The sequence below is a fragment of the Perca fluviatilis genome, chromosome 11 (genome assembly GCF_010015445.1).
Source record: "Perca fluviatilis chromosome 11, GENO_Pfluv_1.0, whole genome shotgun sequence".
Lineage (NCBI taxonomy): Eukaryota > Metazoa > Chordata > Actinopteri > Perciformes > Percidae > Perca > Perca fluviatilis.
The window spans coordinates 27,642,230-27,657,435 of record NC_053122.1 but is presented as its reverse complement, the minus strand read 5'-3'; the positions used below and the strand labels follow the sequence as shown (position 1 = coordinate 27,657,435).

The 15,206-nt window shown below is 43.2% G+C and overlaps 1 protein-coding gene across 1 annotated transcript in view; it reads left to right on the top strand.

Annotated features, from left to right (window-relative positions):
- LOC120568986 (ephrin type-A receptor 4-like) overlaps positions 1–14,109 on the top strand; it is a 32,028-nt gene extending 17,919 nt beyond the window's left edge. The window contains exons 7-19 of the mRNA XM_039816765.1: positions 137–670; positions 2,399–2,523; positions 2,674–2,833; positions 2,937–3,048; positions 4,188–4,246; positions 4,533–4,646; positions 4,769–4,954; positions 5,039–5,100; positions 5,276–5,485; positions 7,354–7,530; positions 10,577–10,764; positions 11,706–11,891; positions 13,112–14,109. Coding sequence (XP_039672699.1) covers positions 137–670; positions 2,399–2,523; positions 2,674–2,833; positions 2,937–3,048; positions 4,188–4,246; positions 4,533–4,646; positions 4,769–4,954; positions 5,039–5,100; positions 5,276–5,485; positions 7,354–7,530; positions 10,577–10,764; positions 11,706–11,891; positions 13,112–13,229 — 2,231 coding nt within the window. The 3' untranslated portion in view covers positions 13,230–14,109. The remainder of the gene's footprint in view (positions 1–136; positions 671–2,398; positions 2,524–2,673; positions 2,834–2,936; positions 3,049–4,187; positions 4,247–4,532; positions 4,647–4,768; positions 4,955–5,038; positions 5,101–5,275; positions 5,486–7,353; positions 7,531–10,576; positions 10,765–11,705; positions 11,892–13,111) is intronic.
- The last annotated feature ends 1,097 nt before the right edge of the window (positions 14,110–15,206 follow it).

The following is a 15,206-nucleotide window of genomic DNA, read 5'->3' as shown; positions in this document are numbered from 1 at the left end:
TCAGTCCGATGCCAGATGTCTACATTTCACCCCCATCCCATACACCCTGTATACTTCCTCCAGTTTTGGGCAGCGTAGAATGAAGTTGGTTGGTTTTGTTCATGCTCAAGCTTATCCCCGTTTGCCCCCTCCTCAGAGCCACCGTCGGGCCCACAGCAGCTCATCTCTGTGGTAAATGAGACCTCGGTGGTCTTGGAGTGGGCCCCCCCTCGCCGGCTGGGAGGACGAAGTGACACCAGCTACAGTCTCGAGTGTCTCATCTGTCAAACAGGGAGCCACAGCCAGACTGGCAGTAAAGCCCTCGCCAGGAATCGCAGCAGCTCCCAGCCTGAGGCTCAGCACAGTGGCCTGGGAATGCAGTCAGACCAGGGTATTGTGGGATCTGAAGTCCAGTCAGAGAGAGGTGTCTACCAGAGCAGACCAGTACCCGGGGATTACCTGAGACTTGGCTCAGGCTCCGTCTCCAGCTCTCAGCTCTGCCTGCCCTGTGGCTCCGATGTGCTCTTCTCTCCTGACCAGACGGGCCTGAAGAGCACCAGGGTGGTGGTGAGCGAGCTCCGGGCCCACACGCACTACACCTTCATCGTGCACGCACGCAACGGGGTCTCCCAGGCCAGCGGTGCAGGGGCAGCCCAGAGTGTATCTGTCACCGTCACCACCAACCAAGCTGGTGAGAAGAAGAGTTTGAGTGTGATGAAACAAGCAACTCGAAATGTGCTTATAGATGTTGTCTGGAAGTGGGTCAGCACAATACAAACTGCTGTTCACTGCATGTAGGCCCACAGGGAAGTGAGGCCCCATGGGTAATGTTCAAAAGTGAGGAAGCATGTTATGAACAACTTCTGTATGAAGCTACATACTTGCATGTTAAAACTAGTATCCACCCGAAAATACTTCAGTGCTGAAAGACAGCTGTTGGTGATACATTTTTGCTGTCAAAATGTAATGGGAATTCATATTATTTTAGCCACAACACTTTCCAAATATATTTTCAGTGCATCTTAAAAGTGCTTAGCCCATACGTTTATTTCTGAAAGATAGTCCAAAGAATCTTGTGACCGAAAATCCATAAAAAAAAAAAAAAAAAAAAAAAATATATATATATAATATAAGAAATTGAACATTTAAAATGTGATAAAGAATTTAGATTTTGGAATGCCGTTCTGAATTTAAATTGGTTAATAATAATAATAATAATAATAATAGGTTTGCTATACATTAGCATTACATTTGAAATGCAGTTTAAATAGATTAGCACCACTTTCTGAAACCTAAAAGACATGACCATATTTGAATACAAATACTGTATATTGCAAATATGTGTCAAATGCATTGTTTACACGACGCTACACTAGAGTGTAATGGAAGAAAACTGCCGTTGAACACATCCATCATAGATACCAGTATCAACAGGAATGAAGCTACAAGACACTTTTCTTGCTTTCGCCCAACTGGAAAGTCTTTCTCTTACTATCACTGTCATAGTTGCCATAGTTATTAATCTGTCCTCCTACACCTAACAACAGCTGAATTAATTATAGGGGTGTTCTCAAGAGGATGTCAAAAAGCATTCTGGGATATGTAAATCACAGACTTAAATACAAATAGACAGAGCGTGTTGAGGGGAAAGTAGATACGAGGAAAAGGTAAATGCCAACACCACATAGCGAAGTAGTTGACACATAGCGGCATTACTGTAGTGTGTGTGTAAGGGTGGGGTTTTCTTTGTGTCAGCTCTTGACCGCGGAAGTGTGTGAGCGATCAGCCAGATTTTTACGGCGTGTTTCATTTTAGTTGTGAAGGTGTCAGCTGGTGTGTGGCGCTGCTCACACATGCTCCCCATTAGAGTTGAGTGTGTGCTCTTTTTTTTTTTTTGCATGCTGTTACATCTCAACTGTCGTTGCTTTAAGTCTTTACGGTGGCATTTAGAAGACGGCACACCTGCTAAGTTCCAGGTGCCCCGGGGAAATAACTTAGCTGTGTGCACACAGCATGAGAGCTGTCTGGGATTTGTCAAGTCCAACTTGCAGCACCATATGGCCCGATATCATGTGAACAGCCACAGAGGAGGACAAATGCCGTAAAGGGAGGGGAAAATGGAGGGATGCAAGAGGAGAGAGAGAGAGAGAGAGAGAGAGAGAGAGAGAGAGAGAGTGGAGAACGAGGCTTGTCTCTGCGGAATAGGAAAGAATGAGATTTAGGTCAGTTCTCAGGTGCACTGGGTCAATGGGATTGTTGGCAAACAGGCACCATACATACCTTTTGAGCTGTATTTAGGGCCGGGAAATGATTACAGATGTTATCATATTAGCAGCTTCATATAATATACAACATGCCATTCTACAAAGTTATGCTATTGTCACTGAATTATCTCTCCGCATCTTTCTCCTCCTCCCAGCTCCCTCTCCGGTGTCGTCCATCTTAGTAACCGACGTCACCAGGCACAGTTTGTCATTGTCGTGGCAACAGCCGGATCGACCCAACGGGGTCATCCTAGAGTACGAGGTCAAGTTCTACGAAAAGGTGAGTCACCAGGCAGGTTAATGCGGCTAAGGGCAGCTGTCTGGAATGCCAATATGTCGGCACGCCGTTTGTATTTCACTGATGGCCACGATGGATTTGCGCTCATGTCATTGAAACGAACCCCCTTTCTTTTTGTCCCTGTCTAATCAGGATCAGAAAGAGAGGTCCTACCGCATAATGAGGACCTTCTCTAGGAGCGTGGATGTCACGGCTCTCAACCCCCTCACCGTGTACGTGTTTCACGTGCGTGCTCGCACGGCGGCTGGATACGGCGAGTTCAGCAGCCCGTTTGAGTTCGCCACCAATTCAGGTATCGTGACGACAGTGTTCAGGAGTTTTTGGAGGATGCACTGAAGTTCATTGTGAAGTTTACAACTTTTCTCGGTGGTGACCTTTGTGTGCTTCACTGTTAGATCCCTTCCCTCTGATTGGAGAAGGAGTTAACTCAGCCTTCCTGCTGCTGTCTGTCAGCGGGGTCGGGATTTTACTGCTGATATCTGCAGCTGTCTTCATCATTAGCCGCAGGTACACACACACACACACACACACACACATACAGACACACACACACACAGGCATCCATACAGGCAGTCGGACTTGTGTACACCTATAGGCTTGTTAAATTGGTTAGTTAGTTTCCCATCAGTGCATCTGCACTGACGTCAATATGAGTGCTGCCTCTACCTTAACTACTGCTTTTGATCAAACTGCCACAACACACACAACTCCCCTGCTATTGTGTGGCTAAATAATTTGTGCGTGTGTGTGTGTGTGTGTGTGTGTGTGTGTGTGTGTGTGTGTGTGTGTTACCTGGAGCTGTTAAAGGGGATTAGAGTGGAGACAGTGATAATCCCTTTGTCCCGGACTTGTCATTACTGTCTCTTCAGCAGCACAGCTTGTGTATCAGCTTCCGTTGGCTTGCACACTCACACACACACACACACACACACACACACACACACACACACACACACACACACACACACACACACACACACACACACACACACACACACACACACTCACACACATCTGCTCACCCACAAAGGTGTTTTTGACAGTTTCTTTTGTTTAATGGAAAACGCCTTTTATCTAGCGCTACCTGAGGCATCGCCCCTCCTCCCTCTCTCTCCCCGACATGCTTTCATCTACTCGCTCTGTCTTTCCTGCAGCCCGTAGCTCTCTGTTCTCATTGTCATCGCGTTCTCTCGCGGCAAATCCTGAAAAACCCAATGAATGCACTGCGCTACTGGGGGGAAAAAAAAGTTAAAAACCAATGTGACACATATGCCCTTTAGTCAGCTCTTTTAGCTGTAAAAGTCACAACAATAACGTGTGACAAAAATGTGACAAGATTTAAAAAAAAAAAATGATTACTGGAATTCTCTGACAGACTTCAGAATCTTTTCTTTTTTCGTGATTAACATTTTTATTGCTTTTACGTAACAAATTACAAAACCCACAGTTTACAACATGAGCACATCTCCTCCCTTCCTGAACCCCCTTACTCGTCATAACCACACATGCAGTAGGCCTCAATTGTAAACTTAGGTACAATTACTTAAACAAGCATTAAGACAAGATGTAAAATAATCAAGAAAGGACCTTTAGCATCTTTTCTGTGTCTGTGTGTTAAATATACATCACTTCTTATGTCTCATCAGGAGGAGCAAGTACAGTAAAACAAAGCAGGACTCAGAGGAGGAAAAACATCTGAACCCAGGTACACACACACACACACACACACACAAACACACACACACACACACAAACACACACACACACACACACACACACATACTGTACTGTAAAAAACAACAACAGAATGAGAGATGGATGCTCTCGTTCTCTTTTCTTAGATCCACCTGCACACATCTTACACATATACTGCCAAAGACATTTACATAACATATGCAGCAGTTACACAATTCGTATTTCTCACCCTCCTCTGCATCCCTCCTCTTCCTCCTCCTCCCTCATTTTCCTTTCCCGCCTCTCCTTTATGGCAGGAGTTAAAATCTACGTGGACCCGTTCACCTATGAAGACCCCGATCAGGCCATCCACGAGTTTGCCAAGGAGATTGATGTTAGCAGTATTCACATTGAGAGGGTTATTGGCATGGGTAAGCCTGGCATTGGTGCTCGCACACACACACACACACACACACACACACACACACACACAAACCCACACACACATGCTTACTTGGCGCTGACACTGCTATTTTTCTCTCTCTGTGCGTAGGAGAGTTTGGGGATGTGTGCAGTGGCCGGCTGCGTGTTCAGGGAAAGAGGGAGATCTACGTGGCCATCAAGAGTCTGAAGGCGGGATACTCTGACAAACAGAGGCGGGACTTCCTGTCTGAGGCGTCGATCATGGGACAGTTTGACCACCCGAACATCATCAGGCTGGAGGGGGTCGTCACAAGATGTGAGTTGAAGACTGCAAACTCTTAGTATTATTTTGGTTATGTGCATGTTGTAAATCAATATTTCTAACCCTTTACCTGTTTAGGTAAGCCATTGATGATCATCACAGAATACATGGAAAATGGATCCATGGATGCTTTTCTTCGGGTACATGCATTCTATTATACTGTCTCTGTTTTTACTCTGAAAAAGAAAAACAGAAATCTAGCTTTTAGTAGCATTTTATTTCCAGTGAACTGAAAACGATCACTCATGACTGCCGAGCTAGTTGTCGATGCCCGTGTTAACCTGCTCTCCTGTCTCTGTATTCTGAACGTTTCAGAAACATGACGGCCAGTTCACGGTGATCCAGCTGGTCGGCATGCTGCGCGGCATCGCCTCAGGTATGAAGTACCTGTCGGACATGAGCTACGTCCACCGAGACCTGGCGGCTCGAAACATCCTGGTCAACAGCAACCTGGTGTGTAAGGTGTCTGACTTTGGCCTGAGCCGAGTTCTGGAGGACGACCCAGAGGCGGCCTACACCACGAGGGTAAGACGCAGACAGAAGTAACATACACACACAAACTGGATGTGAACATGTACATACAATCTTTTCTTTTGTCTTTCACAGCCTATTTTTTTATATGCAGTTTTAAGCTACCGTTGAAAACATTTATTATCGACTCTAGACAAATGAATAGACATCAATCGAAGAATAAATCTTAAAACCTTTCGAACACAATGTGCACAATAATATTCCACTATTATTCCGAATATGACAATATTCCGAATTTCATACAGGTGGTGTAAACATCATATTCCATTTGGATATTCCGAATAAGGCCTTTTTCCGAATTTAGCATTTTCCGATTAAGACATGTGGGATATGCCGGTATTATTCGGGTTTTAGACGCATTCTTTGGACGTGGATGTGTACAGCGCAGATATGCGTCTCAATCAGGGTTTTACAGCAGTTTGTGACAGTTTACGGCCACTTGCCTGTTTACAGCTTACGGCCAGCTCTGTGCTTTGCTATGGTTGCTGTACATAAACCAACCAGCCGACAGTTTGCAGGGCTGGGATAAGAAGGAGAAACACAGCTACTTTTAAACATAATGTGCACATCGCAACGCCGACCTTTTCAAGAAGCTGGTTGAAGGAATGAAAGAGGGAGGCTGGTTTTGCACGTCGAACAAGTCCACCACCCCTGGAAAACTTTGAAAAAAAAAATATTTTGCACTTTGAATAATATTGGAATATTCACTTTCATTAGCCATGTAAACTAGCCTAGAAATTCAGACCCAAATCCGAAAGATTAAGGGTCTGGCATTCAGTAATGAAAATGGCCCAACTGGAGGGGCGGCACCAAGCATGCATTTGAAAATCTCACCGCACGCAATTGGATAACACTACAACCAATCACAACAAAACACGGGGTGACGTATCCAGAGCCCCATACGCTTACCGTGCGTTCATGGACATCGGAAAAACGTTGTTCTGAGTGAAAACGTCACCATTCACGTCACTTCCTCTGGGAATCAGAGGTGGGAAACTCGGGCTGAATTTTGCTAACCGACTTTCCCAGTTGGCGACACGTTGTTGACAACTGACGTTTGAAGTAGGCGATTTTGGTTCACTGAACATATTTGAATGACAATAAACTGTTTATTGTGGACAAATGCCTCTGCCAAGAAACATACACAGACATAACATGTTTCAAATTATTCATAAATAGGCCCATGTATAAAAAAACAACACCTTATCCATGTCCTTTCCCGTTGGTTGTCCTGCAGATAACACAATGCGATGTGCTTTTGGATGCTTCATAAGAAAACAGCCGCAGATCTTTTGTTATTGCGGCCTCAATGTTTTCACACACCTGATGCTCTCTGCTACGGCCAACCGTTGGTGGCAGTCATGCAACAAGTTGTTATGCCAAACGCCAATATAACAGAAGAAGAAGAACACGCATGCCGACCATGTGAACGCTGCCGGAAAAACAACGTAACCACGGGGGGCGGTCCCTGTTATTCCGAGGTGGCATGAACGCGCCATTAGCTACCAGCGGAGCTAACTGGTAGATTAAAATGTCGTCATCTGTTTAGCTCGCCTCTGGCCCGCCTATATCAGATACACCGGTGTGATTGGTGCAGCTCGGCTACAAGGGCATAGTTAATGAGCATAATTACTCAATGCCAGAGTGACTCGCTGAGCAAATTCTAATTGTGTTCTCGCGAGAACTCTGGATTTCCAGGGTACATGTGAACAGCTTAGTCGGAATATTGTTTTTTTTCGAATAAGGGCAAAAACCGGAAAATTATGTGCATGTAAACATAGTCTAAGGCAATCAATTAGGCAAAAAAAATAAATAAACAAATGTCCTTATTCACTGAAAAATTACATTTACTGCTATTTTAGGAGGCCACTGGGACTTATCTTTCGCCTGGAGGAAAGATCCCCATCAGATGGACGGCTCCAGAGGCCATAGCTTACAGGAAGTTCACCTCAGCCAGCGATGTGTGGAGTTACGGCATCGTCATGTGGGAGGTGGTTTCATACGGAGAGAGGCCCTACTGGGACATGAACAACCAGGATGTGAGTCATTTCTTTTGTATCATCTAACCTAAAAGTTGCCTCAAAGATAAAAGACTGAGCTTATTCCTGAGGCACTTTGCATAATCAAATCAAAATACCGGATCACCTCCATTGTTATTATATAATGAATTCAAGGAACCAACGATTTAGCTTCAGAACATGGATTACTATTAGATATTAAAGGAAAATTCAACATCCTGGGTTTTATTTTCATAGTTTTACCCTTAAATCCTGTTGGTTAAGATGACATTTTACTCAGCAACTGTATTGTTTACTGAAGCGGCTAGCAGCATGAGCGGTAACACGTCTTCACAGGCTGATTTAGACAAACCTCCAACTTAACCATATATTATCTTAAACAGCTGTTTGGAAGGGAAAATATAAGTGACTTCACCCCAAATGTTTTCCCATTGCTTCATAAAACTGTGTAACCTGTAAGTACGATATAAATGGTTGGTTTAAACAGGAAGTAGCCCTTAAAGATCTAATGAATGTTTACGGTTTTGAGTAATAACTTGAAGAATCATCTTCATTTTCATTTCCAAATCAGTGGTTTAAATACTATGGTCAAAGCGGGGATTTGAAGTTGGTGAGTACAATGTTATCATAACTGAAAGGGAAGATGGCCAAAAAAACTGTTACTTCTACCTTTGTACAGTCCACAAATTGGACTTAGATTATCTCAAATAAACAGATAAATAAATAAAGAAGGCAGCACTTCTTTAGGATTCTTAAAAAGAGGACGTATGGAGGAAAAATAAGCCATCCTCTGTGTGACGTACTGAATTGTGACCCAGTGACTTTGACCTTTGCACCATTTTAAAAATTGCAAATGTTTCCTGTAAATCGTCCACAGAAAGGGCAGCAAGCCAATATGTTGTTCTTCAGTCACAGAATATTTTATTGAAGATAAGTATTTAGACTTCATAAAATCGACTAGAAAATGCTGCTTATGTTATCCCTCCACCCCCCACCCCTCCAAGCATATACACTGTGTACTTTCAGGGGTGATTTAAATGTTCTGAACGGTTTTTGGGATGTGAGACAAAAATCCTATTTCAGAGCAAATTTGCAATCACTTTGCTATCAAAGCTTGTTAAGTTTGAGTAGGTCAGAGAGGCAGTCTGGCATATGGAAATCTTCAGACGTGATTGATTTCATCTGCAGCACAGTCGTAGTCTAAGAAAACTTTCCTGATGAGCCGTTCGCCAGACACTTTATCCATCTTATTTACTTTCTGTTTTTTTTTTTCGGAGCAAATTAGTACACGCTGAGCTGCTCTTCTGTCTTTCTTTGTTTTAGTGAAACACTGGGCCACAGGCTTATCTCACATCCAAATACAACTGGAGCATCTGGAACTCCACAGCTGCGACTCCATTCCATACTACATTTTATAATATGAAGTATTGTCATATTAGAACAGTTGACTGATTTGGCCTGCTTATCAACACGGCCAACACTTGGAGCTGCAGCAGAGGCTCTAACATACAGCTCATGGAGGCATTTATGCATATGGAAATGAAAAATGAAAACAAAATACTAGTGAACTCACTGACACTATGACAACATTATACTTCCTGTTTACATCCCCCAAAGCCCCCAAACTATACTGTATGACCTAAACTTAGAGCATATTTATCTGCAAATAGAAGTAAGACATTAACTTTTTCATGTGGCACTATAATATTGTTTTTGACTGCACTAAAGGCCGTTTTATGGTTCTGCGGAGGCTCCACGCAGAGCTTTCGCCGTAGACTACGCAAGTGCCCTGGTGTGTGCGTCGAGCCAGTGTGTGTGTGTGTGTGTGGGGGGGGTGTGGGTGATAGAGTGAGGGAGAAGTGAGAGAGTGACAGCGATTAGCTTCGGAGCGAGTACCGACTCTAGAGTCATAGTGAGAGAAACAAAGTGTCTCTCCTGTTCTTTCTGACCACGGTGGGAAATATGTAGCAGGAAAAGTGAACCCTCTCCTTGATTTCATGTTGTTTATGGAGAAGGAGAACCAGGAAATGAGTCGGGGGGGGAAATGCAACGCTACCAAGCCACGGCCGATCGTATGCCGTCGATTTTACGCAGAAGCATAAAAAGGCCTTAAGGCTCAAAAGGCGCAGATCGTCTCAGATTTGTCTTTGTGTCAGACTCTGAAAACCCCTGATGAACAGTATTGTCCCACATTGCAATGTACAAAGGAAATAGAGGAGCTGCTCACAGCTGCAAAAAATTTAAACAAATTGCAGATGTCGGTGGGACAGCCTTCGGAACGAGCTTGGAAAACAACAGAAAAGTAATAAATCTTCGGCAAAAGGTTTTCCTTTCCTTTTGTGAAATTTCATTGGCGGTGGAGTTTCAAAGTGGCAGTTTGATTGAAGTCTGTTGCATATATTTAATCATTTCCTGCACAAAACCATAATGATTTATTGTATGCTGAATGCAAACACAACGTACTGTAACAATAAGTATAGTGCGCATTGGACAAACTGACTTCTCTGCCTATTTTCTAAGGAAAGTTCTGCTTTTATCTACTTTTATATTGTTTCAGTTCTGCATTAGTGAAACATTTTTACCTGGATCCAGGTTTTGGAAACTCGGACCTTTCTCTAGCCTCCTAAAAAATAAAAATAAACGTCCACTAGGACTGCACAATATACCTTTTTTCTATCGCCATCGCGATATCAACTGGCGCAATAATAACACACTGCGAAAGGCTGCAACATATAACGAAAGACACTTTTGTGTTATATCAGTAGAAAACTGCACTTTAAAATATAACTTCCTTTTTCTAAGTGATGCTTTTTATATTAAATTAAAAAAAAAATCAATCAATTTCTTCAATAAAAGAAAGTTGGAAGTGATTTATTTTTATTTGTTTTAAATTCAACAAGTACTGTGTTGTATTTTAGCAGAATACTGACAGAAGCAGAAAGGCAGAACTGAGTACACTTTAATATCTGTTTTATGGCAAGTCATATTGTTATCAATATTCAACAACGTTATTGCATAATTTCCTCCTGTTGTGCAGCCCTAACGTCCACCTCTGTGCTTCCTTTAGGTGATTAAAGCGATAGAAGAGGGCTACCGTCTGCCTGCTCCCATGGACTGTCCAGTGGTGCTGCACCAGCTCATGTTGGACTGCTGGGAGAGAGACCGCGCAGAGAGACCCACCTTCAGCCAGATACTCAACATGCTGGATAAACTCATCCGTAACCCTGGGACTCTGCGCCGGACGGGAGGGGACAGGTACATACTGTACATGTAATTACAGGCAGAGCAGATCACAGACAAATGCATAGAATACATACATATCCATTTAAAAGGTGCAGTAAGCAATGCTGCGCAAAGATTTCAGAAGCTCCGCCCCCTCGAATTCACAGACAGATAACTACCAACCCAGTCTCACGGCAGTTCGTGAAATGGTCACGTAATTTAAATTCGTAATTTGATTCGTGTACACGAACACGTTTATCTCGTTTTTTTTCACGATGGTCAGCACGTTTTTTTAAACTAATGTATTTCAATGGGAAGCATCTTTCGTGATCACAGCACGATTCTCAATGAGAAGATGACGCAGCATGAAGAGCAACTACGGTAGCGAGTAGTATGAAAGGCCAAAAACAACACAGGACTTTCACCGTCGCTTTCTTCTTTTCCTAAACCCAACCTCGCCGTTGTTGTCCAGCGTCCTGTCCGTAAAAAACAACGAGATAACCGTGTTCGTGTACACGAATCAAATAGATAAAATTACGTGACCATTTCACGAACTGCCGTGAGACTGGGTTGTAACTACTAGCCGGCCATGTCTCACGTGCTGCCTCCCCCCTCCCATCAACTGTCGCCGCCTGTTGCCAATTGGCTGGAATAGCGTTTTGTGGCTCGTGCACTCCTTTCTGTTTGTTTGCCATTTACACAGCCAGGGCTGTGTATTAACTGAACACCTGATCTTTTTTCAAATAGAGAGCTAGGTGACCGTGAGGAGATATTTGCTAAATTTGACAAAAAGTGTATTGGATTAACATCCCTTACTATACCTTTCAATATTCATTTAGCACTCATACTGTACTCACGCCTACATTCTTTCAGCTAGATGATTCTTCATTCTTCAATTATGATTTCACACTCCTGTTTTTAGTACTTTGCCACCACCAACCTCCCCTCCTCTCACACTTATTCTGTTTTCACAGACCCACAGCCACCTTGTTGGAGTCAGAGCTGGGTTCAGAGGTGTGCGTGTCGGTCCTACCAGAGGGGTGTGTGCCGGTGTCGTCGGTGTGCGAGTGGCTGCGGTCCATTGGGTTGGAGAGGTACGGAGACACTCTGGCAGCAGCAGGATACACCAGCCTGGACAGCCTCCTGGCTCTCACACACCAGTAAGTGCACTGTCATGTGAATAAATGGACCTTTACTGGCATTTACTCATCACATTTCTTAGTGCACAATATGAGCTGCACACACAGAATCACATTTTATTAAACAATCATGCTCGGGTGAAAACAAGCGACAGAAAATGTCTCATGTATGACAGGCAGAATGAGAGCCACAAGTAGCACAAGCATATTTATTTGCACACATAAAAGAGCAAAATAGGTACCGTGTTTGGTGTGTTTTTTCACATCATTTTTCTATCTGGCACTCTTAAGGGTTGAGTATGCTCAAACAAACTAGTTTGCAGGAAGTGTCATTCGAACACGTCTAAAGAGAAAATGATTGAAATATGTATCCGTGCTAGTTGAAATGTCGGTTACGAACATTTTCAGACACAGCCCCCTTATTTCTAACGTCAGAAAGGAGCGGAGGGAGGAGGTTTTGGATGCTGCTCGATGATCCAATAGGCACACTGACACCTTTACACTTTGTCAAGATGTCAGTAGATGCCTCACAGCACTTCTACTATATAATTACACAAAAATGTTTGTGCGCTCTAATTGCCCCATTTAATGAGTGATGTGAGCAAGGTTTTCCATTTTGTCAGTTGCATTTTTTTCCTTTAATTAAAGGAGAACTCTAGTGTTGGTTCATCTTTTTATTTTGATACATACCATTCCCATGAAGACCGCGAAACCAATAGTGGATTTATCCAACTACGTTGTATTGTCTGATGTAGCTTATTCACAGAATTTTGTTGTCATCCAAAATCTATTAAAACACATAGAAGAACCATGCCAGCGTGTGGATGACATATTTATTTATTGCAATGAATGTGGCCCTTGAAGTGTAATGTAAAACATCTTTGCAGCTGCATTTCCATGCCACTGAGCGTGCCCGGGGCTGTGGCTTCTTGTTGCTTTGTCGCTTTACTCTTGTGTTTTAATAATCTGAATAACAATGGAGTTGTATGGCACAAAGGCACAAACTATATCAGGCTTTGGCCACAAAGACAACTTGATAACATGCTTATAGCTTGATTGGTAGACAGGATTGGCTATTAATTGTTAGGTTGGTGGTTAAATGGTTGTTCGGGTGTTCTTGAGCAGACACCAAACCCGGGGAAATTGTCTGCCAATTTTCACGAAAACCGGCCTTATCCTTTGAATACTACATGGTGTGGCTTTGTGTGTTTAAACATATGTCTTTGTCTTCGCACCCACAGGGAGATGGACAGACTTGGAATAATCACTTCGTCACACCAGGACATACTAATTGCTAGTGTGCAGCAAGAAATGTTGTCTCAAATGCAGCACATGCAACACACAATGGTTCCAGTCTGAGCCGGAGAACGGATACAAACCAGTTTTGAGAAGAATTTTATTTACCTCATCCATGCACTTTAGAGGGACTTTTCACCAGTGGGAATACAAGGAGTGGAGTGAAGGAGAAGAGAGAGCGAGAAGAGCAGCACTTTTTGTGATCGTCTAACCCTATCCTGTGGAGTTTTCTGAAAATAAAACATGATCTGGACGCGGCCACAGATAGCATTAAGCTACTGAGAGCTCAGACTGAAGCCTCATCCTCTTATCCAGTTCTATTTTTCACTATTTCATTATTTGTTTTTGTAAAGGCTGTGCATAAGCAGAATGGCTTCCAACTTTTCTTTCGCTGCTTTGGGCTTGACTTGAATAAAAATGTGTTCTGTGTTTGCTCGTACGTCTGTGCGTGTGTGTGTGTGTGTGTGTGTGTGGGTGTGTGGGTGTGTGGTGTGCATAGCGTGAATGCACACAACATGGATCTCCCTTGTCAAGACATCACCTATCTTTGAATATGCAAAGAGAGAGAGAGAGAGAGAGAGAGAGAGAGAGAGAGAGAGAGAGAGAGAGCACGCACGAGGAGCCGGAGAGAATGTATAATTACGAGCTCTTACTAGTTTCATACTGGAAGATCGTACTAACAAACTGTATGATTTGCTTGGGTTTTTAATTGTTCGTTCATTTTTTGTATTTTTTTGTATGTATTAGACATTTAGAGTAGAGTGTCATCCATCTGTGTCAATTGTACATGTCTATTGTTTGATGCTAAGAATTAGCACCATTAAGCATTTTGTTTATTTATGGCATTTATTTTTTCTTTTTTAGTTTGAACATTGTAAAATAGAAACACTGAGGAAATATTGTAACGATTGCCATATTGCACTGCAATAAATCCCAAAACCCATCCAATTATGTAGGTTTTAATCTTGTTTAAACAGAGCTTTTGCATTGTAATGTATTTAATGTACAGTTTGTATTGTAATGTAGACAGAGCACCAAATGAAGCCTCGAGCGCTTCATGTTTATCATTTCCGAGTTTGGCAGAAGAAAGTGTCCTCTGTGGAAGTTGAGACTTAGTCAGAGGTGCCTGTAACAGGGAAAACAACGAGAAGAACACCCAGCTGAAATGCCTTTGGTGTCATCACACACACTGTCGGGTTTGTGTGTGTGAAAGAAAGGACAGAGAGAGAGAGAGAGAGAGAGAGGGAAGAAAGCAGAGCAGAGGAAAAGTGAGAGGAGAACGAGAGCTTGAATTAAAAAGACAGAAAATTAAGAACGGGCTGTCACCACGCGCGTCTGTGTGGCATCATGTTTTTTTGTAGGCTAAATTGGACTGAGTTTGCAGTGCAAACTTGTCGAATCAGCAAACATCTGTCTCCCACTACACTACCACACACACACACACACAGACACACACACACACACACACACCAGGGAGTTGATTGGAGGAACCCTTTGATAGATAAAGGAAGAGAAAATATGATTTGGAATCTGGCAAAAATGTCAGTATTTTTCCAGCCTAATGAGTTTCCTGCACACACACACATACACACACACACACACACACACACACACAAGTGAACACATTGACACACAAACACACACACACACACACACACACACACACAAACACACACACACACACACACCCCGCCTCACCGATACATCCAAATCACACACAGCAAACAAAATGCTGATGGTGGTTAATGAGGCAGATGAGTCTGAGTAAGAGACACAAAGAGGGAGAGAGACAGAGGGAAAGAGTCAGGCCTGCGCTGGGGGCAATGAAACAGGCAGCTTCTGTCAAATAATGAGACACTGACAACACATTTAACAGGTAGCCTTTTGTAATGATGCATCACACGCTGGGCTCTACTCGAAAGTTGATAGAATGGCATCTGTTCTCGTTGGAAGTAACCGCCTGCACACAGTAGATAAACTCACTTTCAGACCTCAGAGCAGCGTGGCTCTATGGCTGATCATGTCGGTCAGGGTCCATCA